Raw genomic sequence first — 24,809 nt, forward strand, 5'->3', positions numbered from 1 at the left:
ATGCAAACTATGCCAACATAGAAACAGATTTCTTGTGTATTACATTTTAGGTTAGTAACCTAATGTGGGCTAGAATTCATTTTACTCTTTAGTATAGTCTGTTCAGTTGTCCTTGTGTACTTTAATTGAGATTTTCAGCTTTGGGTCCTCTTTTGAATTCTATGTTGCACATTAGTTTTTACTAGACTAGATGGATTCTTATGCAATTCCAGAGTGGTAGTTTCAGTGATTCTTTCTTGATTATTGCATTGTTGACATGGGGAAGTAGAATTCCAAGGTAGTCATGGAATCTTAAAACTTTAAGGTTAATATCTGCCTTTCCTGCCTTCATTCTGCCAACTTCATAGATTTGTTACATTGCTAGCAAAGTACAAATGCCTAAAGCAAGATTATGACTGCTTATTCATTATGTTATATATATTATAGGTAAAATTACTCTCGAAGTAATAAAATTAGCATTAAAAAATTAATATAGGAAGTCATATTTCTGGTGGTTATGATTTTGTTGTTAAATGAGAAAATACAAAATGTTTTTTATATGGGTAAGCACATTTATCCTAAAAATCTGTAGGTGCTATTGTGGAGAATTATATCCATCTTTTGAAATATTTTTATTGCTATGAATTTATAGTACCTTCTCAAAAAGTATTGTGAAAGGAGCAAAACGTGCTGGGAAGATGACAATTGGTCGCCAGTATTTATTAAAGAAGAAGACGGGCACAATAGTGGAAGAAAGAGGGAATCGTCCAGGCTGGAATGAAGATGATGATGTTTCTGGTAATAATAAAGTATTATCAATTTTTGTTGATACGTCTTACCTAGAAGAAGAAATTGTGAGGTCTTCCTAGACAGGAGAAAGAAAGGTTGCAAAAACATACATTCTTAAAGTGTTTTTGTTTGTGATGACCAGACGTACAGGGCAAAAGTAGTAAAGTATAATAAATTTATTATTTGTATTAATTACCATGCTATCTTCATATAATATCTTTAGAAAGCCTGACATCAGCAATTAGTCTATACTGAGAAAGCAGAATTTAGTGAGATTCAAGAAACAGACAATACTATAGGCAAATTTTGAATTTGTGAAAATTGCAAATTATATCTGAAGGCAGCAGAAGTCTGCAAATTACTGCAAATACCGTTTTTCCAAACTTCCATTGAAAGGGTTTGGAGACAGAAGGTAGAAGGTGATTTGGACTCTTTGTGTAGTTCATGTGCTCGTGTGGAGTTTGACTTTCTTCCAAACACTTCTTTTCCTACCATGTGCTGCTGTCAGTATACCCTTATCTGGACCAGTGCTAATTTATAATAAACCACTAGAGGGAACCAGATTCTCCTGTACATAAACAGGTATTGTTTTGTCATACCATTCTTTGTGTTTTTTTTTTGTTTGTTTTGTTTTTTTAATTAAAAAAAGGCATTTCCGATAATGAAGTGTTTATGACACACTAATAATTTCTTCAAAACATCAAACAAGCCAAATTTATCTTTTGAATATTTAGTCAGTGAGGTGACTTAAGTGACTTACATGCAGATAAATACACATTTTCTGAAGTCAGAGTATGAGAACGCACTTGATCTGTTCTCTCAAAAAAAAGAAAAAAAAAAGCATTCCAGGAAAGAAAAAAAAAATAAATTCTCTTTTTCCATTCCAGATAAATATGGTGGGAAAAAATGCACAAAGAAAAGGTTGTGAAATATGGAATGTTCATATACTGCTGAAAATATGCATTCTTAACTGAATTTCCTTAAGTGCTGAGTTAGCATGTGTTCTAATGTTGCAGAATCTTCAGGTCAAAAGGATCTGTGCAGTCAGTGCCTGTTCTGGGTGTGATTTTTTGTCCTTCACTCAGAGAGACCAAACATAATTAAGCCTGTGTATTCACACTTCTCTTTGCAATGAAGAAATTGTAAGAGTTGTTTCATTGCATATGTACAAAACAACTACATTCTTGAGTACAGGAGTTACATAAAGATTAATGACAGTCACTTTTTTTCCTCCCCTGACAAATTTAGAAAAATATAAATTGTGAGGCTTCCTACCTGCTACTTTCCAGATGTTGTGACTGGGTATGTGTGAGGTGATTAAAATCTGACAGCTTGCTTTTCTGTTCACACTGCACTGACACCTCAGCTGACAACAGCACTGACACCTCAGCTGACAACTGTAGTAGTCCTTGCTTCAGACAGAGTACAAATAGCTGTAGAAAAATTGCCATTTAATCACTGAAATTTGTTTCATATTGCTTGCTGTGAATTACCATTTGTTTGCAAGTCTCAGAAACTGAAGTATAGGAAGCTATGTAGCTATAACAACAATGAAGCAAGTGGGAGCAAATGGGCACTATCTGCAGCAGGTGATGCATTGTCTTACAGAAAAAAACATTAAAGATAGTGTTGGAAGGAGCTTCGATGATGTCCATCTCTCTGCTGGAAAGCAGGATCAACATACTTATTATGATCCTTATATGCGTTTATCTAACTTTTTCTTAGCTTTCAAATATGATTTTTTCACAATTCTAGACAATTTGTATTAAAGTTAAGTTATTAAGGATGGTTAAAGTTAATACTTTAACCTCTTAACTTACTCCTTAACGCTGGAGAATAACAAGCAACTTTGTGATGCTCAGGGCTAAACATTTACTTGCCACAATTTAAATCCTTCATTTCTTATTCTGTTACTATGTACATGTAGAAGAGATGACTGCCTTCCTTTGGATTGCACTGTTTAATGTACTTATGGGCTATTGTAATATTTCCTTTCTCTGTTCTCTTCTGGATGATAAATATCTGTAGTTCTTTTCACTCCTATGCATTAGTCTTGACAGAGTTCTGATTATCTTCATTGCTCTTCTCTCGGTCCTCTTGAACTGGTTCACGCATAACTTTTATTGATTTTCAGAATTGGGAACAGTACTCTAGTTACAAGCTGTTGCTAACACCTGGAACTTTTCTTCCCTACGTTTCCTCCTAATTTTTATTTTTGGAGAGTTTAGAATCTTATCATACTATAGGTGATCATAGTGGTGTGTTCAATGGAATGGGAGACCTTCTGTAAAAAGTGCTTTTTACAAGCAGTCATATCTCAAGAACAGTAAAACAGAGGATTTATTCCTCTTATTTTCAAAATCAAATGAAAAAAATGCATTTTGAACTTGACATAGTAAATCTTCCTCTCCCTCTTCAGGTTAAAGACACTGGTATGAGCTCCTATAATCTTTAGTTTTTTTACACATTCAGAAAGATATTTTGCAAATTCGGATCAACAATATACTGCTTTCATGAAAGAAAAATTCATTTAGGAAAAAAATCAAGAAATGCACACTCATGTTATCTAAGTCAGTTATAGCATTTAATATTGTTAAATACCACGCTTCTGTGTTCCCCAAAATAAAATTATTTCTAAAACCCCTTTACTTTGTTTCTCTTAGTGCACTTTATAATTGTAAATGTTTTGTGACTTCTTTCTTACTAGGACAAATATGAAAATATAGGAAAAAGGGGAGATATCCATAGCACTAAACTCTTCCTTGTTTAGGTCAAATAGAAAATAGTTATTTTTGTACGATGCACCATTGGAGCAAAAAAATATTTATGTAGTTTTTATGCTAAGATAAATAAAAAGATGTATCTAGGTTCTACTGCTGTAAATTCTGAATGTTGTCTGCTGCCAGTAAACTTCTAATTGTATCGTAATTTTAGGTTTTAAATGTAGTTTTAATTTCCAGTTTTATAAAGTACTGTTTTAAGTTTAAATCTTTATATACTTTGTGTTGCCTGATTCATGAAGAAATACTTCCCCTCATATGCACATGCTTTAATGCTTGAGATAAAGTGGTAGCAAGTAACCGATACATACAGTGAACAGTAAATCTGCTTTCAGACATATTTGGAAATAGTTGAAGTGTTGATAACAGGCAGGTGGCAGGTTTTGTACAAAGACCCTGCTTGACTTGAATTTCAGTGTAGTTTGAACTTGTGGCATGGTTTTTATCTTTCATGGTTAAAGTTTCTTTTGGTTTGGAAAGTGCAACTGATGTGTATAGCTGAAGAAAGCTGCTGATTGACATTGAAACTGAAGCATTAAGAAGCCAACACTTATCTGCTGTGAAATTATGATGCAGAAACACTTTTAATTTGAACCAAGCTTTAGAAAGATTTTTACATCTTTTGAAGACAGTTTCAAAGAATTTACGAGATCCAGTTTATCTTGCATGTTTAATGAATTTATGTGCTCATTTTTTATTATTCTTTCTGATGTACATCTTTGTATAGCAGTTGTGAGTTTAACATGCTTGCATAAATACACCGTTAATAGAAAGTATGCCTGCCTTCAGTTCAGTTCAAATAAATGTATGAGAGAAGTTTTTCTGGAATTTTAGCAAAAGAGAGGTGTCAGCCATGCCAACCACTACAGCAGTAGGTAACTTTGGGATATACTTAAGTTTCCTGACTGGAGTATTATTTTGTTGCTTACAATTTCTGCAAACTATAGCTTCTATTTGTTAGTGCCTGTAATTGATCACTGACAATAAGACAAACTAATAATTAGTTCAGAAAGTAACGTGTTTTTTTTTTGTGTAATTGCTGGCTTTTTCAATAGCAAACTCAAAGATTTTTGATGTTAGTTTCAGATGACAGTGAGCTGCACACAGGTGGTACCCTAAAAGCTTCAGAGAAGTCAACAATGGAGCAATTAGTAGAAAGAGCCTGTTTCAGAGACTATCAACGTTTGGGACTAGGGACCATCAGTAGTAACACTTCTCGATCAAAACCAGAATACTTAAGAATAACTGCACTGAACAGGATGTATTCACTTTGCAGGAGGTGAGTTTACCAACTCAGTCAAGTATTTGAAAATAAAAGTTACATAACGTGTATTCCACATTTCAAGTTCATTTAAACAACTTATTCTGACTTCTTCTTTGTCTGTAGTAAGTGTGTTCAACCAGTGGCCTTGAAGCTATTTGTATTCCACTCTTAGAGATTCCTCTTCTGTCACATGGTGGTTGTGTATGTATTCATCAGATTTGGAAAGACTGCCAGTGATAGTAGCCAGAAGTGAGTTTTCAGAGCCTCCGCAGAAGCTGTCAGACAAGTCTTTATTTCTAAGTTCTTTTCATTGCCTATGGAAAGCGAAAGTCCTTGGTGCTTTCAGAGGAGACTAACCTAGATACTGTGAATTGCCTTCTGATGTAGTTTTTCTCCTGGCTTTCTATACTGAAGATTTGCTACGCTGAAATTAAGAGGCTATTTTCCAGCTAATTTAGTGATCAAGCTAGATGGTAGAACTCAGTCTGCCTTGATGGTTTGTGTTGGTACTGGAAATTATTTATGTAGTATTATGTAGTTTATGTAGCACATAAATTCTGTTCCTTAAAAAAAAAAAAATCAAAACCAAATAATTTAATTACTTTCTTCAAATCAAAAATACGTTTTAAAATCGAAGGTATCTATACTGCTTTAAACTTTATCATGTACTGAAAGTCACATGCTGTACATTAATGCATGAATGTTACTAACTCCCTTTTTTGGTTGTTAGTGTAATTTGCTACCACTACCCACAAAAATTCTTTATAATAGAAAGCATATTTGCATAAGTTGTATGAGAAGAGTGTCTGCATTCTCTAAAGCCTGTTTTGGCTAGTCATTGCTTTCATTATAGATAATGATATTGCCAGCGAGCCTTTCATGGAAGAAGGGCACAAGAAAATAGTAGATCCTTTCTATGTTCTTGCATACATAGAATAACAGATTAATAACTGTGGTTTTGTTCAATCCCCATTAAATACAATGCAAATAAAAGCATTTAAGTCTGCACATTTTGGCTGTGCTCTGGGCATTATGTAAACAACTCTTCTCTCTCAAAAATCTACCAGTTTTTAATATAATTAGTTTCTTTGGTAAAGATAATTCATGTCTCAGTAGATTACAAATCACTGGATAGAGATACTTACCTAATGCCATATTAGTTTGACTATTGTGTTCTAAGAACCAGAACATAAATATGTACATTCTTTTTGTATGAGGGTAGTTCAATTAATGTCAGAGTACTGAATTTACAAGAGCAGTGTATATTCTGTAGGAACAAAATTGTTCAGTAAGAATTAACATTTCCCAGCTTATTGTGTTAGTTTCTTCTTAACATATGAAATTGGCACTTAAATTGAAATTTTTTTGTAAGACATAGAAAATAGTCTTTCTCCTTGCTTGAATCCATGTTTTTTTCTAACAGAAATGCAAATACCATCTTGTTGGGTTCTCCATTTTTACATCTATTGTATTAGTAAATTTCCTAATCTCTCAATGTATTGTAGTGTTCTAAAAAGTACACAACATTTAATTTTCAAATACATTGTTCCAAGGAATATGGTTATAAAATACATTTTGACATAAACCAGTTATGACCAAAAATTATTGTTTTAGTTCTGATACTCTAGGCAATCTAAACATTCCTTCATTTCCATTCTTATATTCTATATACAAGTGTCAAAACAAAACTACTGTATCATGTGCATGCCTCACAATTCTGTTTTCTGTCATTCTCAAAACTATGGCTTCATTATAGTGATGGGTAAGAGATCCACTGGGAAGAGAATTATTACCAAATGTAACATAACCTTAGATGGAAGGACACTGAAAGTGACGGTCTTACGATTTTTTCCTAATTTAAGTTGTTTAAAAAATGCAGTTTTCTTTACAAATAAATGTATTTTAAAGGATTGGACTAAAACAGGAGAGTTGTGGAATAAAAAGCAGTAGTACCAGTTAGCATGTATTTTCATTAAGATGTATACTCTGCCTGTAGCTTTAGGACTTTTTTTCATTGTTTAATATTTTGAGAGCACATTGTTGTTCAAATTTTTCACCTTTTTGTCAATACAGTTATCCTGGACTTCTGGTAGTACCTCAGTCCGTTCAAGACAGCAGTCTGCAAAGAATTGCTCGCTGTTACCGTCACAATCGCCTACCAGTTGTGTGTTGGAAAAACACAAAAAACAGTACTCTCCTACTTAGGTCAGGGGGCTTTCATGGAAAAGGTGTTGTTGGCCTCTTCAAATCCCAAAACACACATCCTACAGGTGAGCTGATACAATTAGATTTTCTGTATAAGTAATTTTATTTAGAAATACTTACTTTTCTAGAAGAATCAGTAAGATGATTGAATCAAAAATCTCAGGGTATGAATGCTTATCAGTTCAGTTGTTAAGTTATCAATTAAGTAGTTCAGTTTAATTACTCTCTGTCATGAAGCAGACCTTGAATGGTATGAAGGTGGTTCAAAGATGTTAATTGAACTAATCTGAATAGGGATTATATATGAACCAGAAGTCTTCAGTAAAAGCTTGCATCTGCCAAATGCAATGTTTCTGAGAATAAAGCACCTATTTTCTGATAAATTCCCCAGTTTGACTTCAGTTATCTCTTTCCATTGTACTGTTTTTGTAATGAGTATATGTTGTCATTTTTAATAAAGTACTATATAAAATACTAGAACAAAAATTATTCGATGGATTTTCTGATGTCTTTCAATGTGATATTAGTTGAACTGTTATGTTTCTTTTATAAAACGTAGGCCTGAAAGATTATTGTTGGGGTCTTTGCATTAAGTAAATCTTTTCCTTTGTATGAAGACTGGACCAACACAAGATTTGTCACTGGTTAATTTTCCAGAAGAATAAAACATAGGATAAAACTGATTTTGGAAAGGACAATAGTTGACTTCTTCAGCACTGTGTGAGGGGTGATTGATGTTAAGGTTGAAGGGCAAATTTTCCATCTGTAATCTTTTGCAAGGACATTGTTGCCCTGAATCTTTAGCTCACATATACATTTAGTTCAATAGCAGGATTTCATATCAATCAAGCTATTCATCTCTTGGGTCACTTTACAAAAAGACACACAGTGATCTTCACAAAATAAAACTTTCCAAGTGGTAGTGATAAGGACATTATCCTTTCATTTAGACATTTCATTTCATTTAACTAAATTGTTAAGAACTAAAACAACTTTCTGTGGCATTGCTTCAAGGGCTTGAAGTCTTAGAAATCATTCAAGTAAATTTCAGAATGTGCACACTCTGCTTAAAAGTTGAAGAGAAAATGTTTCTCTTCAAACTTCTTTCACTCTCCCAGACTGCAGCAGCGTGATGCTTCCTGCGTGTACATTTTATAATCACTTCCTAACTTTACTATTAATTTAGATGCTACTTGAATCTATCTTGAAGCTTCTTAAGCCACTTCCCACTAATCAGGTAACTGTTAGTTTCCAGCGTAGCATCTGGTTGGAGCATCACAAAGAAAACTATTTGTAAGTTACAGTAGTCGTGGCTTGTCGAAATGTGCTTGCTCAGGTCCTTTGACTCCCTCTTTCATCACAGATTCCAGATTCTGGCTCTTGTGATCAAGTTATATTTTTGTTCTGTAGCAAGTCTAGATGTGGCTGTAGTAAGCTAGAATTCAGAAAAAAACAAACAAACAAACAAACAAAAAAGCAGTTGGCATTTGAAATAAATCTGACCCCTTGAGTCTGGACAGTTTTTTGTCTTCGTAGTCATAATATGGCCCAATTCACCTAATTCATCTCCTTCCGTTCCTTCTAAGTCCTTGCAGCTGGATGCAAATGGATGTTTTTTCTTGTTAAGGTAGTTTCCTCCAACGATCACCTAGATTCCTAATGCACATTTAAAACTTGCTTTTGTTTTAGCATTGATTTTGTGTTCTGTTATTTGATTCTTAACTTCTTGAAGTCCTAAGTGGATGTCTATTCAACTTCATTGCAGTAATTTCTCAAAACATCATGCTTTCAATGTGCTTTTTCTATTTTGTCCACCCTGTTTTTAAACTGTGTCTTCTCTAGCTTTGCTTTTATCCAGTGTTTTGCAGCCACTTCTCTCTCTCTGAAACAGTCCTCCTCAGTGTTCCCAAGTAACTCAAGCAACATCAGTGACATCTGGAGAGTGATTCAATTTCTGAGATACATAGAGGAGTCATCTGAAACTCCACATGTGTCAAGAGGTTTCCAAAGGTTTCCAGAAAATGGATTATGGTTCTTAGAACAGTGCAGCTTCTTCCCCCCCCCCCCCCATCCTCCACCCCACCCCTGGAGTTTACCTAAGTAGGTGGGAAGATACTTCCTGAAGTTACCTACTGGCGAAGGAGCGAGTAGGCTGTCACTGGGGAACAGGAATGTTGCTTTTCATAGCTGGAATTCCTTTACATATGTTATCCAGGTGTGCATGCACTGTCCATCCTCTTTTCTCTTTTTATTTCCCTAAAAACATCAGAATCTTGGGGTAGGGTGCCTGAAAGATTTGAGGGTTGTGTCCAGTGATGTCTCTAACTTCATAAAAAGATGGCATAAACACTGGTGTCTATTAATACATGTATACTTTCAGTGAATGGGCAGCATGTCTCAAGGAACCTCTGCTTACGTGTAAGGCACCTTCCCTTACTGTACTGAGGAAGAGCTGACTGAGTATGGTTTTATCTTACTTCTGTTGAAACACTATTCTATCTGTTCTCTACGCTTTTTTATTATTATTATTTTGAGGCTGACATTTGCTGGCAAATACCACAAACTTGTAAATGTTACTTTCACTTCCGAGAGTGAAGGGAAAACTACAGCATCTCCGTTCTGTTTGCATTGGCCACTTGTGAATTGTCAATGTTTTGAATGGTTACCACTGGATAAAAGACTCTTTTAGAAGCTTAGCTTTGTGGAGTGGAATGCAAGAGAATATTGATGGTGCTGCTTGCAGCCAGGTGATGAACATCTGGGCATTCTTTGTCATTGAAGAAATGACCTTTTCAACATAGGACAGGCAAACCATGAAATTGTCGATTATCTTTTTTATATAGTTATATGGTTTTATATGGCTTTTGTTATTCTGTGTATTTATAAATATATGTTAATGCTGTCCATTCTTCCTGCAACTCTTTCTAGCTCCTGCTTCTTTAGAATCTTCAAGCAGTATAGAACAAGAAAAATACCTACAAGCCTTACTTAATGTGATATCCGTCCACTGCAAAATGAATGGCAGTAATACTCTCACTGTTAGACCAACAATTGCTCTATCTCCAGGTAAAATTGTTTGGTATAGTCCTTTTCTGTGTTTAAGTTGAAAAGCGAATTTTCTTGGATTTGGTGTTAGTTCAATTTGAATTCTGTTGTTTCCTCTGTTGTTTCATTTTCCAGATGGTTTTATTCTCTCTTAGTTTTGATGAGTGTTTCTCTGTACGTAAAGGATGTTTTTAAACTTTTTCAAAATGTTTTTCAGTGTTCTTAATCTGATGGTAAGTGATTCTCAGTCTACGGTTCGTGGCTTTTGATGAAATTCACTTGGATACGATGGGCCAATCTAGAGGCATTAGTAATTTTAACAATTCTGGAGCTAATAATATAAAGTCCTCCAGAATATAAAGATGCCAAGTTGTTGTTGTTGTTTCTTTGTTTTAAATATCAAATGCAACAATTATTTAACAGAATCAAAAACATAGATACACTTTAAGGTCTTTTATAACAAAGTAGGCATATTGAAAACTTAGGTATATTGAATAAGAGAATGCCAACCTGAAGAGACTGTGAAACGCTATTCTGTTTCATACAGTGAGAAAATGTGGGATTGGAAGGCCAGACACCACATGAACAGATTTAGCTACAAAAGTAGTGGAAGTCATTTAGGCATTTTCGTATGTTGCATACTGACAATGGGATTTTAATGCTATTTCCATGTAGAGCTTACTTGCAGTGAAAACACTTTCAAAAGACATTATTTAAGTTAGGTAAATGTGGAATCATGAAGAAACAAATCCATGTTTTATCTCAATTACTACCTGATGAAACTGATATGCGAAGGTATCCTCAATGTCTTAGAGAGTATGTGACTTGAAATTGTCTGTCTTGCCTCACTTATTTGGTGAAAATCAGCCTAACAGGGTCAGTGGCTTTTCTTGTAAAATAACACTATCTCCAAAGTCTGCATGTTTACTTCGTTTATTGTAACATATGTTGATTGCTTAACTGTATCTAACATCAACATTTTGTTGCCAATGTATACATCTGTCTTAAAAAAATACAGCAGAAATACAAAATTGGCAAGAATTAGCTGCATTGTGTGAAAAAAAAGGTATTTCATCATTTATGGTAAGTGTTAGTCTGAGTAAGTGTAGTTTTTTTTTAATCTTCTATTCTTTTTTTGGCTGACTTTAGGCACTGAAAGGAGGGCTTCAAGAATGTCTACTGTGTTTAAGCAGGTAGTGCCAGGACATTTGGATGTAAATCTATCCAATAGCTTTGCTCGAGGAGGTTAGTAAGACTAGATCAAAGTCTAAGTACCTGTGTTATTTGAAATAATAAATGATAATAAAATGTCAGTGAAGTCAAAATAATTACACTGCTTACAAATTCATTATATTCTGAAACAAAAAAATCAAAATTACCAATTAGCCTCAGTTCATGACATACTCTTAGTATCTAATTTCTGTTTGTCTTCTACTCTACCATTGAAATAAAGCTAATTTCATGTTTGAAATTAAGCACTCAGGAAATATGTTTCTAAATACTTTGTGATACATCCATGTTTGTAATGTACCTGCCATGTATGACCGAAAAATGCACATTTTACATTAGGATTGAATGCACCTTACAGTCTCTAGTTTTGTAATTTGCATTAGTCTGGCATTTGTCTGAAGATTAGCTGATGCTTCATCTAGATACAAATAATCAATCTGAATAATTTTACTCTAGGTAGAGGATAGCGTTATGTGGCCAGGCTGTAAGAGTAGAGAGATACAGTGCCTTCTTTGGGAATAGTTATTCTTAGTTACAAGGGATCATCAGTGTCATTTCTACAAGAAACTCATTCTGTGAATTGAATTCCAGTTACTTTTACTCTTCTGGTCTGATGAAATTATTAAGATTTTTTTCTGTGCTTAAACTAATGTGTTAAATTACTTAAAAACATTGTATGTTTGTAGTAATAAGGGTAAAAATATTTCTCAAAATGAAAAATTTTAGAGTTAGTTACCTTTTATCCATGAAGGCTACTAATACAAATATTTTTAGGCATCTGAAAGTTGCTTTTCTTCCCTTATGACTCAGTGTAGCTTTGCAGGCAGCAAAATACCAATCTTACAGCAAGTTAAACTCAGAGGTAGAAATGAGAAAACACATAAAAAACTTCATCTGAAATAAAAGTTAGACCTATTTTGACCTGCTGAGGTCTATTCCAAACTAAATTACTTTGTGATAGAAATGCTATAGCTTTGTATGGAGAAAAATAAAACAATTTTCTAGAGAAAGACTTCCAAAAGAGATGGAAGAGATTGGAAAAATGAAGGAAAGAAGAAAGCAGCTATATAGAGAAATTATATGAGGATTATAGCAGAAAGAAAGAGAGGAAGAACAGTTTATGAGGATCATCGCAGAATTGACAATTCTTTTCACTATCATTAGTCATAGTATATGCATGGTTTATATCTAAAAGTTCTGCTGATGTTCTCTATTCACTGTCTTAAACTATTGTAGTACATGGAGATGAAAAAAATACAGAGAATTTAATTGGAAAGGTAAAATTACTGGGAACTGAAGAGAGTAAGAGTGTCTGGAATTGTTAAATGAACTCATGGCTGTGCATAGCTTGTCTTAATACTGAAACAGTGAAAATACTGGGTAGCCGACAGCAGACATTTTGTTGTATTCTACCTCCTCATGTTGGGATTGAAGTGCCAACAGCGAAATTTTGCTGAGGAGCCATGAGGATATTCCAGATAAAAAAAAGGGAAAAGCTTGCTGTTTGACTACATGGAAGTTGTCTTTTGAAGTGTGATAGAGTGAGCTACTCAGGGAAGGAAAAAGGAGTCTCAAGGTAGTGTAAAAGTCACAGACATCATGTTTTCTTGTTGGATATCGTCTCTTGGCTAAATTTCAGCATTAATCAGGAAAAGGGCAGAGAAATTAGCTTGTATCTTGCTGGATTGATGCCACACCTGCTCTATATATTTGAAAGGTGTAACTACAGACCAGTATCTGCAGTCTGTTCACAGCTCAGCAGGATACATGAGTACTTTGCTGAAAAATAAGAATGTTTAACAAGTACGATGGGAGCCCTAGTGAAGGTGAGAAGTTGACAGGGTACAAGAGAAAAGAGAAAGGGAATATCTCACTGTAAAGAAATAAACTCTAGGGTCTTTTTAAGTTAGATAACAGAGTTCTTTTAGAAGAAACTCTAAAATATACAAATTATATAGATTGCTTAAATTGCTGTTCTCAGATAAATGGATTCACATTGTTTATTATCACAAGGATTTTTACTACTTTTGCAAGCTAGTTATATTGTAGATGTGAAGTAGTGTCACAATACAGTATGCAGGACCAAAAATGCAGATTTTTTGGTCAGCTACAAAAGGAAACTTACTTTATGCAGGCAGTCTAAAGTGATTTCTCTTCACATTCCTCAGAGTAATTCAAAAAGCAAAACCAAGAAACACACACAAAAACAAAATAAAGACTGTGTGGTTAGGTAGTTCCTTTATCATAGCAAGCATCTGCACCATCCATTTAATAATTGGATTTTGCACTACATTGTACAAAATATAATAGCAGTATTTTTGTACGTTTAATTCTGGATCACTCTTTCCTTCCTTATTTTTATTGTCAAACATAGAGGGCTCGAAATACCAGTTCAGTTTGGATGCACCAACTGAAAATTACATTTTCCATTCTTTTGTGCCAGATACTGTGTTTTTTTTTAATATGCATACATTTAAAATTAAAAGATACGTGGCAGTGCTTGAATAGTAATTACAATTTTAAAAACCATCCTTGTTCTGAATACTCATTGATATTTGTGTCCACACTAAGTACTGTATTTTTTTTAGTTTATCTGGAACATTGTAGTAAAGTATTTGCCTAAAACACAGTTATTTCTGATCAGAAATATTTGCCAAATACTTATATTTCATAATATATTTTCATTCTTGGACCCTTTTTTTTGGCAGTATGGTTGATATCTTTCAGAAGTTCACTAGAAAATGCAAATTTTTTCTTCATATATTACTTTATAAGTACAGTGTAATTATAAAGAACAGAAATTCTTACCTAGTTTTGTTGTGTAATTTAATAAAATAAAATTTTAATAGAATAAAATCATTTTCTCAGTAGGATTAGCTACTGCTGGAAAACACTAAGATATTTTTAATGAATAAATACAGACTCAGCTCAGACATTGATTTGAAAAACAACATTCATTAGCAAGAATATGTTTTAATAGAACGTTTTAATGAAAAGAAGTTTCTTTAAAGAAAAGAAGTTGCTTGTGCAGATGTGGTTTTGCAGCCAAGAACATTCACTCTGATAAGCATATAAGACTCCAACCAAAAATGAGTATTTATACAAGGGAGGGAAATTTCTTTCTGTGATAGATATTGCAGATTTTCTAAATCATATGGTTGTACTTAATCCTTCAGAAATTTCTGTATGTGTATAGAACGAATCATGTCTTACATTCTGATTTGATTTTGAGGCCCATTAAATTACCTACTTACAACAGACCAGAACAGCTTTACAAAAATGCACTAAGATTTGGGATTTTTAATTAAGGTAATTAAAAAGGCTGGAGAGAAGCCTTCAATAAAATATTCCACTGAATGATTTAATCATTAAGTTTCCTTTATTAACACTTTATAACAAAAGGGAAAAAAAAAAAAAAAAAAAAAAGATTGCTACATTCATTTAAAACTACTGAAATGATAATGAAAATTAATGTTTTTTGATAAAAGGATACTTCCTTCTCACTTAATACTGGTTTTCTGGCTTGACTGATGTTTTGTCTTGTGATGACTAAGATTTTTGCTGTCTGATAAATCATGTAGTATAAAAAAAAATTCTATATATACTTAATCTTTGGAAATTAATAAGTAACACTTTTCTTTTCTCCTGCAATGTGTCTTGCTGCAATGTGCATTCCATTCCTCCTCCTTCTGTCTTTACTGTTATCTACCAGTGCTTGGGTACAGAGATAAATGTTTCACTCATTCAAATTCCAAATCAGCAACTAAGGGAAGAGTCCATCAAGGTACTGTACTCTGTGTCCTGAAAGCACATTCTCATCTGCCATCTCCATAACTACTACTATATTTAATATATGCTAAAGTAATGCTGTCAGAAAGCCTTGACTCTGCATTAACAAAATTTGGGATTTGGGGGTTCACTGTTGTGGTTTTGTTATGATTTGGGTTTGGGTTTATTTGACCATTGACTGTATGATGCAGTGACAGTGATAAGCCACACACTTCACCACATTATACTTTAATATTAATGATCTAATGCAGAGTGACATGTTGAATTTTACGCTCTTTCAGAAAAATAGTTCCCTGTGCCAAAACTTTAAACCGCAAAAAAATTAATTCTGCAGAAAAAGAAACATTTAGTACTCCTACTGTCTTAGTAGAATAATTAAGAAATACTGTTACCCAGTCAATGATCTTTCTTTCCAAAGCTACTGGCAATGTTAGTGAACAGGGAAAAACTGGTATTTGCCAATTTATAAACTTATAATAACACAATACATCAGAAATAATGAAAGTTAGATACTGCTACCAAAAAATAAGATACTAGGCAAAGTTAGAAAAGAAATACAGTTGTCTTTTAATCACTGATATCCATCAGTGGTAAACATGTTCATCTGCATGTATTTGTAAACAGTTTTTATGCTTTTGATGTGCTACAGACTCTAATGATGCCCTGCATTTCTAGTATGTTATAAAGTATGAGTTATATGATATTTTTGTATGCATCATCTTGGGAGAAGAGTTGTCTGTGTTGGAACTAGCATTTTTTCATGCCAAATGAACAAGAACTTATTTCTTATATTAAACACTTTTTGTGGTTTCTGTTTGTGTTCTAAAGTCTTCATTGTATCGTCTGTAGCAGTTCAGATGTGGAACAAAAGTCTACACTAAAAATACTGTGAGATATTTTATAAAACTGCCTTTCTTTGAGGTTGGAACTGTTTGGTACTGTTAACCAATTCATAGGGTTATAGCCAACCATCCTCAGTTAATCCTATTTGCTCACATCTTTTGGGTGGACAATAATGTAGCTGCATTAGTTACAATATGCAACGTAAAATGTTGAGAGGCAGAGTTTATTAGATTAGTACAATGCCATTCAAATACAGATGTGCTGCTTTCAGATGCAAGGCTGTGGTTCCATGTTACGCTGCACTCACTGTTCCTTACTTAGGTTCAAGCTCACGTTGTTGCTAGTTTGGGGATTTCTGTACCATGCCAGAGTATTAGTGATCTTAGTGCCAGATTAAAACTAGAACTGTGATCTTCTAGGCATCCTTCTGTCTACACGCACAGCTATACTATATACACATCAGCTAGCTGTGAAAAATGTGATTAGAAAATAACTTCCTTAAATTCATTTCCATTTTTAGTTGCCCAGTAAACATGGACAGTTAGAAACTAAAATCCATGAAATTCTGCATTTTAATCACTGTAGTTGGAGAGCAAATATGGAATACTTTATCCTGAAATGTAGTATTTAAATTGATCCTTGTACATACATTTTTGTTATAATAGGATATGGGGTGCATTATTAAATAGAATTCGAGATAAATGGGGAATTTAAAGTGATAGTATTTCTATTTTTGAGGGAAGAAATTATTGCGTAATATTCTTATTGGTTAGACTTCCAAAATAATATGCCTTTGACAAGGAAATAGTTGAGTTTTTTGTCCCTACTTCTGAAAGAGCACCAGTAATTTAATTTCCGTGTACTTAAATGGATGTTAGTTACTTGCAAATTGTTATTTCTTTTATTGTTGTGTAACTGATTTCATAGCAACCATTTTCTCTACAGTAGAAAGCATTGTTTGATTAGAATCTTAGGTTAAAAGACAGTACAGTAGAAAAATTTTGACGATTTTTGTTATGAAACGATTTATTTCCAGTACATGTTGTTAATTGTGTTCTATGAGGAATGCAAGTGACATGTTTAAACATTGTACTTTCTAAATTACATTGTAGCATATGCATGAATAATTATCATCTCTAGTGCCTCACACTAAGAGGTTTTTAAAATATTTTTCATCTTTATGAAGGTGTATGGGCAAGTCTTCGTTCAAGCAACCGATTTATCAACGCTCAGACTCCATTCATTGATGTTGGTGCAAGACTTGCAGGCAAAGACAATGCCACTTCCTACAGTAGCAGCACTTTTTTGCAAAGTCAGCTTTTGAGACGTCAAGCAGCCCTCTATATATTTGGAGAAAAATCTCAGTTACGGGTAATGTCATTTTTATTTTTATGTCAATATAGTTTTTATTTGGCTTGAGTTTAATAGCCCTAATGTTTTTTAAAAACAAAAATAATATTCCAGATAAGTCAAGTGGATAGCTCTCCTAAAGGTGTAAATTCTGATAGGTATTTTAGGTAGTATTTGCTACACAGGCATGCTCTCCATTTTGTTCTGTTCTGCTGTGTTCTGTATTGCTATACATAGAATAACAGTTAATGCAGCATAATGTGGTTGGGGTTAGAAATCGCACTCTGTCGTTATATAATACAACAAAGTTAACATAAATAAAAGCTTACTGAATTGTTTTAAAGAACAGCTAGACACAAGCACAAACTCATGTAGCTGCTGAAACTAGAGCCCTGTTTGTCACCTCTGGTCAAGTACTGATATGTTACGTAGAGATGAGGGATACAAAAATGATTAGAGGATTGGATTAGCTTTTCTACAGCATGAGAATGTTTAAATTGGAAAAGACATGACTGGGAAGGAAATGAAATGTATTGTGTGGCAACAAAACATCTAGCAAAGCCTTTGTATTTTGAAGTTACCATGTCTTTGCTGTTTCAACAACATTGGCTTTGCAGGGAGAAAGAGCAGCAGAGTTCGGCTGTGCCAAGTGTAGCTGCTGGGATAAAGATCCTGGCAGCTGCCCCATGCAGAGGCTGTTCAGAGCTATTCCAAGAGTGTGCTGTATATGTATGGTCTTCCTGTCAGAGCCATGCTTAAATACACCTAAATGCTTATTACTCCTCTGATTTAGCTGACTCGTCATCTAATGTTCAGCTGAGTTGTCATCTCACAGTAATGTCTAGTTTGAAAAATATAAAAAAGGCTTATTTGAAGTTTTATTTTTCCTGGTGTGCTGAAATACATTATGAAGCAAATGGAATTTTATTAAACGAGAAAAGTAATTAGGGGTAGCATTTAGAATCATACGAAGTCAAATTGATGTGGATAACACTAACTCAGAAGTCTGTTCGTCCTGATTTGATTACATGAAGAGGTCCATGATATCTACGGTTTTATACACTCTTTTGGGATAAATTTTAATATTTTAGACACGGTTGTTTAAGAAACATGTATCCTTTATTAAGTCTTCACTTTTCAGAAAATGTTTAGAGATCTTTTTAATCTCTGCAAAGACTGTAAAATCATTTGTTTTTGCTTTTCCAAATATGAGCATACATAAAACACAATGCATTTTGTGAAATACATAGTTTACAACAGCAGTTATTAGTAGTAAGTAAAAACTTCCTTTTTCAATTCTTTATGAATGAATTATTTCTGGAGATGAAAGAATCATGTTGTATTAGAATGATGAATCAAAATGCTAAAACTCTTTGCAATCTGTTTCAATTTTAACTTCTCTTTTGTACTTTCAAGTGTTCTTTTATATCTTACTTTTACACGCAGTCATATTTATATATATATATAAAAGATATCAGTTCTTTTCATTTTTAATTTATCATTTATAACTGATTTTAAATTTATTTTCCTTTAGGTTTCTTCATTAGACATTGGTATCCAAAGTAGTCATTTTTATTAGTTATTAATATTTATTTTGACATTCAAATACTTTATAATATAATTAGCATAACAATAATTGACAGAAATTTCCTATTAAATCTATAAACAAAGTGTTCTGGTTCAATGCAATAAAGCATAGTAGTAAAAAGAACAAAACAGAAATCTCCAAAGTAAACATAATTAATAATTATTAGAATAAACTGTTCTTATGAATACTAAGAAAGCAGTTTATTTTCCTGCAAAATTTTCAGTTTTTTGAGTTGCAGTTTTCATTTGATTTTCTGGAGGGCATTCGTCCTGAGGTTTTCAATCAGGTCTACTCATATCAGTTTTTTATCTTATTTAAGGTATCTTTTATAACTATAAGCTCCAGGAGGCTCTGGCAAAGCAGGCAATTTCATAAAAAGAAGCACAGGAAGAGTAACTCAAGAGATGGTTATGTAGACATAAATTGCTATAGTCAAATACTGACAGTTTTTTACATTTCTCTTCAATTTTTTAATGAATAATAAGTGAAGAGTTAGTGATGCATCTAAAGATGTATAGCAGGAGCAAAAGTCTTTACTTTGCTTCTTTGAAGGAACCCTTTAAAACCACTTGGTCAAAAAATTGAAATTGTTTAATATATCAACTGATGCAAACTAGATGGGGATAATACACTTGTGCTTAGTATAGAGTAAAGCATTTTTAATACCATATTTAATTACCATATGGAAATGCATTACTATGCAGAATATGAAAGGAGGTAACTATTAGATGTGCAAACAAGTGTTCAACAAAACCAACATGAAATAGTCTGAAGTCCAGCAGGATGTACATAAGTTGAAAGTTGCATAGAAAGGGACACTTCAAGAATTCTTATATTTTATTGATTTATTTCCTTGCTGGTTTACAGGTCAAGGTTTCTTTCTTCTTCTTCCTTTTTTTTTAGAATTTATGTATTTAATGTACAATCTTGCAGAAGGTAGGTCATCTCTGGGCATTACTAAGGAAAAGAGTGTTGTATTGGCAATACAGCAATCAGAATAATAATACTATGTAGCGATGAAATGATTGTTTTGAGCCTGCTCTCATTGATCTATATCTGGTCTACAAAATCAATTCAACTTTGATTTTATATAAGGAAAGCTTGTTGATTTTGATTGTTTAGTATTTCTCTAGCTTTTGTTAGCATCCTTATATCCAAGCATAACTTGGAATTGTTGGCTATATTTATTGTTAATTTGCCTAAAAGTCCTAAAGGAAGCACAGAATCATCTAGGTTGGAAGAGACCTTAAAGATCACCGAGTCCAACCTCTGACCTAACACTAACCAGGCCTCCACTAAACCATATCCCTAAGCTCTACATCTAAACGTCTTTTAAAGACCTCCAGGGATGGTGACTCCACCACTTCCCTGGGCAGCCTGTTCCAGTGTCTAACAACCCTTTCGATAAAGAAGTTCTTCCTAAGATCCAACCTAAACGTCCCCTGGTGCAACTTTAGCCCGTTCCCCCTTGTCCTGTCACAGCACATGGGAGAATTGACCAACCTCCACCTCGCTACAGCCTCCTTTAAGGTATCTGTAGAGAGCGATAAGGTCGCCCCTGAGCCTCCTCTTCTCCAGGCTGAACAAGCCCAGCTCCCTCAGCCGCTCCTCGTAGGACTTGTTCTCCAGGCCCCTCACCAGCTTCGTCGCCCTTCTCTGCACCCGCTCAAGCACCTCCATGTCCTTCTTGTAGCGAGGGGCCCAAAACTGAACACAGTACTCGAGGTGCGGCCTCACCAGAGCCGAGTACAGGGGGACGATCACCTCCCTAGCCCTGCTGGCCACACTGCTTCTTATACAAGCCAGGATGCCGTTGGCCTTCTTGGCCACCTGAGCACACTGCTGGCTCATATTCAGCCAACTATCCACCATCACTCCCAGGTCCTTCTCTGCCTGGCAGCTCTCCAACCACTCATCTCCCAGCCTGTAGCTCTGCTTGGGGTTGTTGCACCCCAGGTGCAGGACCCGGCACTTGGCCTTGTTGAACTTCATGCAGTTGGCCTCAGCCCTTTGGTCCAGCCTATCCAGATCCTCCTGCAGAGCTTTCCTACCCTCGAGCAGATCGACACACGCACCTAACTTGGTGTCATCTGCGAACTTACTGAGGGTGCACTCGATCCCTTCATCCAGATCATCGATAAAGATATTAAAGAGGACTGGCCCCAGTACAGAGCCCTGGGGGATGCCACTAGTGACCGACACATTCTCTTGTGCATAGATAGCGCAACAGATTTATTCAACTCAACTGTGTTACAGTGGTAGTCATATAACTCTCATGTATACAGTTTTGTTATGAGTAGTATACGGGTACTTTTTTATGGTATGTTTTACAAGTGTTGTAAGGATTATCATTATACTGGGCAGATATTTCAAAATAATTTGAATTAATAATTGAAGTATTTAGTAATAAAGCAGACAAGACTATGATATTTGGTAAGATTTTCACTGAAAAATATGTTTACCTTTTAAATTATATCTGCTGTTTTCCTTCCCACACAGGGCTTCAAACTTGATTTTGCTTTGAATTGTGAATTTGTTCCTGTTGAATTCAGTGACATCCGACAGATGAAGGCAAGCTTTAAAAAGCTGATGAGAGCTTGTGTTCCCAGCACTATTCCTACAGATTCTGAGGCAACATTCCTAAAAGCACTTGGGGAGTCAGAGTGGTTCCCACAGGTAATTTATATGACAGGTACTTCTAATAATCTTTATGCAATACTGCTTACACAAAATAAATTTCAGGCTCTTCTGACAGAGACCTATTGTATTCTAACCAGCTGTTGTTCCTCTTTGTTCTTTGTAATTATTTTGCATGCTATCAATTCTGTCCTTACATAGGCATTATTGTTTTAATACAATCATAACATTTACAGATGTGGGAAGCAGTTTTTATAGCATAATTTACTGGTTACATGGAACATGTATTGTTACATGGAACAAGTATGTAAGTAGAGATTACCATTTTTATTGCATATTATCAATTTACGGTCTTGGTATTAAATGTTTTTTTTCTTATTTTTGTATTACAAAAATCAGAAAAAAAGTAGAGAAGAATAAATAAGCCTTTTGCTTTTAAGAGTGATATTCTACCCTTTATATGTGTTCCTACACTGAATTTCCACATGCACAAATATTTAGCAAATAAGCTAGCATCTGTTATCTGTTGTGGAATAAGGAGAAGTGTTTGCAGGAGAGAGAGGATTGTGTGCTTGTTCATCTATTAGTATCTGTTGTCTTTAAGTCTGTTCCTTTACTTCCCTATCCCATATTTCCTTACATAAAGATTAACTAAATGAAGGAAAGACTGTAAGTAACTTTACAAGATTCAGATTAAGAAGAGAAAGTTAGCTCTTTGTAAATTTAAAAAAAATTTAATTACAGAGAATGTTTTTTAACACTTGTATATTTTATTTGGAATATTCTGTTGCATAAATTCTCCTCGATGTAAATAATCATAGAAAACAGAATAGGCTCTTACAATGATTTCTCAAGGAGAAAATATATATGAGTAACATAGTCATTTCAGAAATCGTGCATCGGAAAGCATGCTGGCTGGAATGTGCTACAATGCAAGGAATTGCTTAAGTTTTCTCTTTTAGGTGTGATGATTTCTTACAGAATACAGGAGCTGGTCACTGATATATCTGATAACCACTTTGTTCAGAGAGGGAGAAATCAGGAGACATTAAAGATTTGATGCCCCCACCACATGAACAATTTCAATCACGGAACAGTTGAGCAAGTTAATAGATGTAGATAAGGGAAATGAATGTGATTTTGATGAAATAAACATGTTCCTATAGCAGCACAGAGATCGAGAGGTTATCATATTGTGTTACTCTCAGGAATGTTTGAGAGGAAAAGTAACAGTATCACTCTTTGCTCAGGACTAGATCATAATGTCATATACTACCTCTGATTCATTACCAAGACACTTCCATGGTGCAAATCATGTGGTAAATGACTTATGTGATAAATTTGATTTACGGACTGATTTGTCACATTTTCTGCTAATCCTGTGAAAGGACATAGATCTGTCATCTTGGAAATTTGTTTTTTTTTGTATTAAACTTTCCACTCCTACGTAACAGTAGTTGTACAATATTGGTTTTAACACTGTATAGATTAAATAGTTCTTTATAAGGTTTTGAATGCAGAAGAAATTCAAAGTATGTTCTGAGCACTAACAATACAAATAGTATTTTGCATTTCTTCATATTGAATCTGTATAACCAGATTGCATATCAGTTTCTTTCATTAAGGACAGCAAAAAACAGTCTTTCGTCTATTCTGCCTATGAAAGCATAGAACAATAAATGAACTGTTTGATTTTAAAAATGAGACGCTTTTCAACCTTTTCCTATTGAAAATAGCAGGAAAATTAGTTGCTTTTATTTTGTAAGTAAAGACTGTGTGAATGTTCAGAGCAGTTAAGTGTTTTCTGTCATAGTTTTCATGGTAATATTCATAAGATTGTTTTTTCTTCTTTTTGTATGAGGCAAAAATCAGCCTTAAGCAAGGACAAATTTTCTAGGGTTGAACTGTTTGATTTATCTTTTTTCTCTTATTTTCTCCAGGTTAATTTTGCTTTCCCTGAGTCTGTTTCCTGTGCTTTCTGAACTTTCTGAATTTACTTTTTTCCCATACATAGATGGTCTTAGATGTCTCTTGCCATCCTTTGCTTATTTCTTTTCCTATATTGCTTTCTTCCTTTCTTCAGGCTTTCATATTTCTGTTACTATGGGTAGTTTGTATTTAGTGCTCTGCAAAGAGCAATTTCATTCAGTGGTTAATAAAAAATTTGCTTACATATAGTCTGTTACATTATTTACCAAGAATGTCATGTCAGTATAACAGAAATGGTAGAAGCACCACAGTTTTTCATTTTAACAGTAAAGAGAACTCTCTTCATAAGGTAGAAATGCTCAAAGTCACCTAAGTTCTTTAACTTGCTTATAAGCGATCGTGTTTGAATAAATCTCATTCAAGTCAATAAACTTTGTCCCAAAGAAATGTATTGACCCTCAGAAATGTTTAGTATCACTGCAAAACAAATTTTAGAATGCAAATAATTAGCGTGTCCTCTTAGTGAGTCTGCCCAAAAGCAAAAAAAAACCAAAAAAAACACTGTTTAATCTATCTAAACTATTTCAGATAGTAGATTTTTTTTTAAATATTCAGTTCATTAATTGTCTAATTCCATAAGATTGAACATTAAAACTATTATCTTGTAAATATGGATTCTCTCATCAAAGTACTTAGTGACTTCATGCAACCTTAACTTTTCACAGGAAAAGATTTAGTGTTAAGCCCAGAGTGGAATTTCTCTACAATAAATCTGTCAGCTGTGTCATTCTCATTCCACTTTTTATGACAACTGTTTTATTACAGTGCTTATTGGTTTTAATAGTTTAAGTTCTTATCTTCAAATATTTGCTTAGTTTTGTTGTAGTTCAAATGAAAATCCTCTGAGATTGTTAAGTTTTTTAGTTTTTGAATCTGTTACATCAGTTAATTTCTCTGTGATATATGTAGGTTTTGTAATACATTTTTAATGTTAAATACAAACGTATTCTATTTATTGAAAATATCTAAATATTTCTCTTGAGTGTCTTACTGATTTGCAATACTCTATAGCTTCACAGGATAATGCAATTGAGTGTGATCATCTCAGAGCTCCTGGAAAATGGTTCTTCTGTTATGGTTTGTTTGGAAGACGGCTGGGATATTACTGCACAAGTAAGCTGCTATTAAAACCTTGAAATAACTAAATAATAAGAAAAACATCAGGCCATACTTTTTTACATATGTGATTGATAATTTGATACAACCTTTAAAAAAAAAAAAGTTTTGTGGCAGCAGGGACTAGCATACATGTAATATATGCTTATGTTCCTTTGCAATTTACATTGTGTTCCTTTGCAATTTACTCCATGAAAGCATTCAT

At 34.0% G+C, this 24,809-nt stretch overlaps 1 protein-coding gene across 2 annotated transcripts in view; it reads left to right on the plus strand.

Moving 5' to 3' along the window:
* SBF2 (SET binding factor 2) overlaps positions 1–24,809 on the plus strand; it is a 251,265-nt gene that overhangs the window by 200,085 nt on the left and 26,371 nt on the right. Inside the window, exons 25-32 of one of the 2 annotated variants that reach the window (XM_084288403.1) lie at positions 632–777; positions 4,629–4,827; positions 6,886–7,082; positions 9,946–10,083; positions 11,212–11,307; positions 17,111–17,295; positions 21,362–21,538; positions 24,500–24,601. In XM_084288403.1, coding sequence (XP_084144529.1) covers positions 632–777; positions 4,629–4,827; positions 6,886–7,082; positions 9,946–10,083; positions 11,212–11,307; positions 17,111–17,295; positions 21,362–21,538; positions 24,500–24,601 — 1,240 coding nt within the window. The remainder of the gene's footprint in view (positions 1–631; positions 778–4,628; positions 4,828–6,885; positions 7,083–9,945; positions 10,084–11,211; positions 11,308–17,110; positions 17,296–21,361; positions 21,539–24,499; positions 24,602–24,809) is intronic. The other variant, XM_084288404.1, reaches the window with a different exon arrangement.

Source organism: Netta rufina (assembly GCF_964035555.1).
Source record: "Netta rufina genome assembly, chromosome: 5".
NCBI lineage: Eukaryota > Metazoa > Chordata > Aves > Anseriformes > Anatidae > Netta > Netta rufina.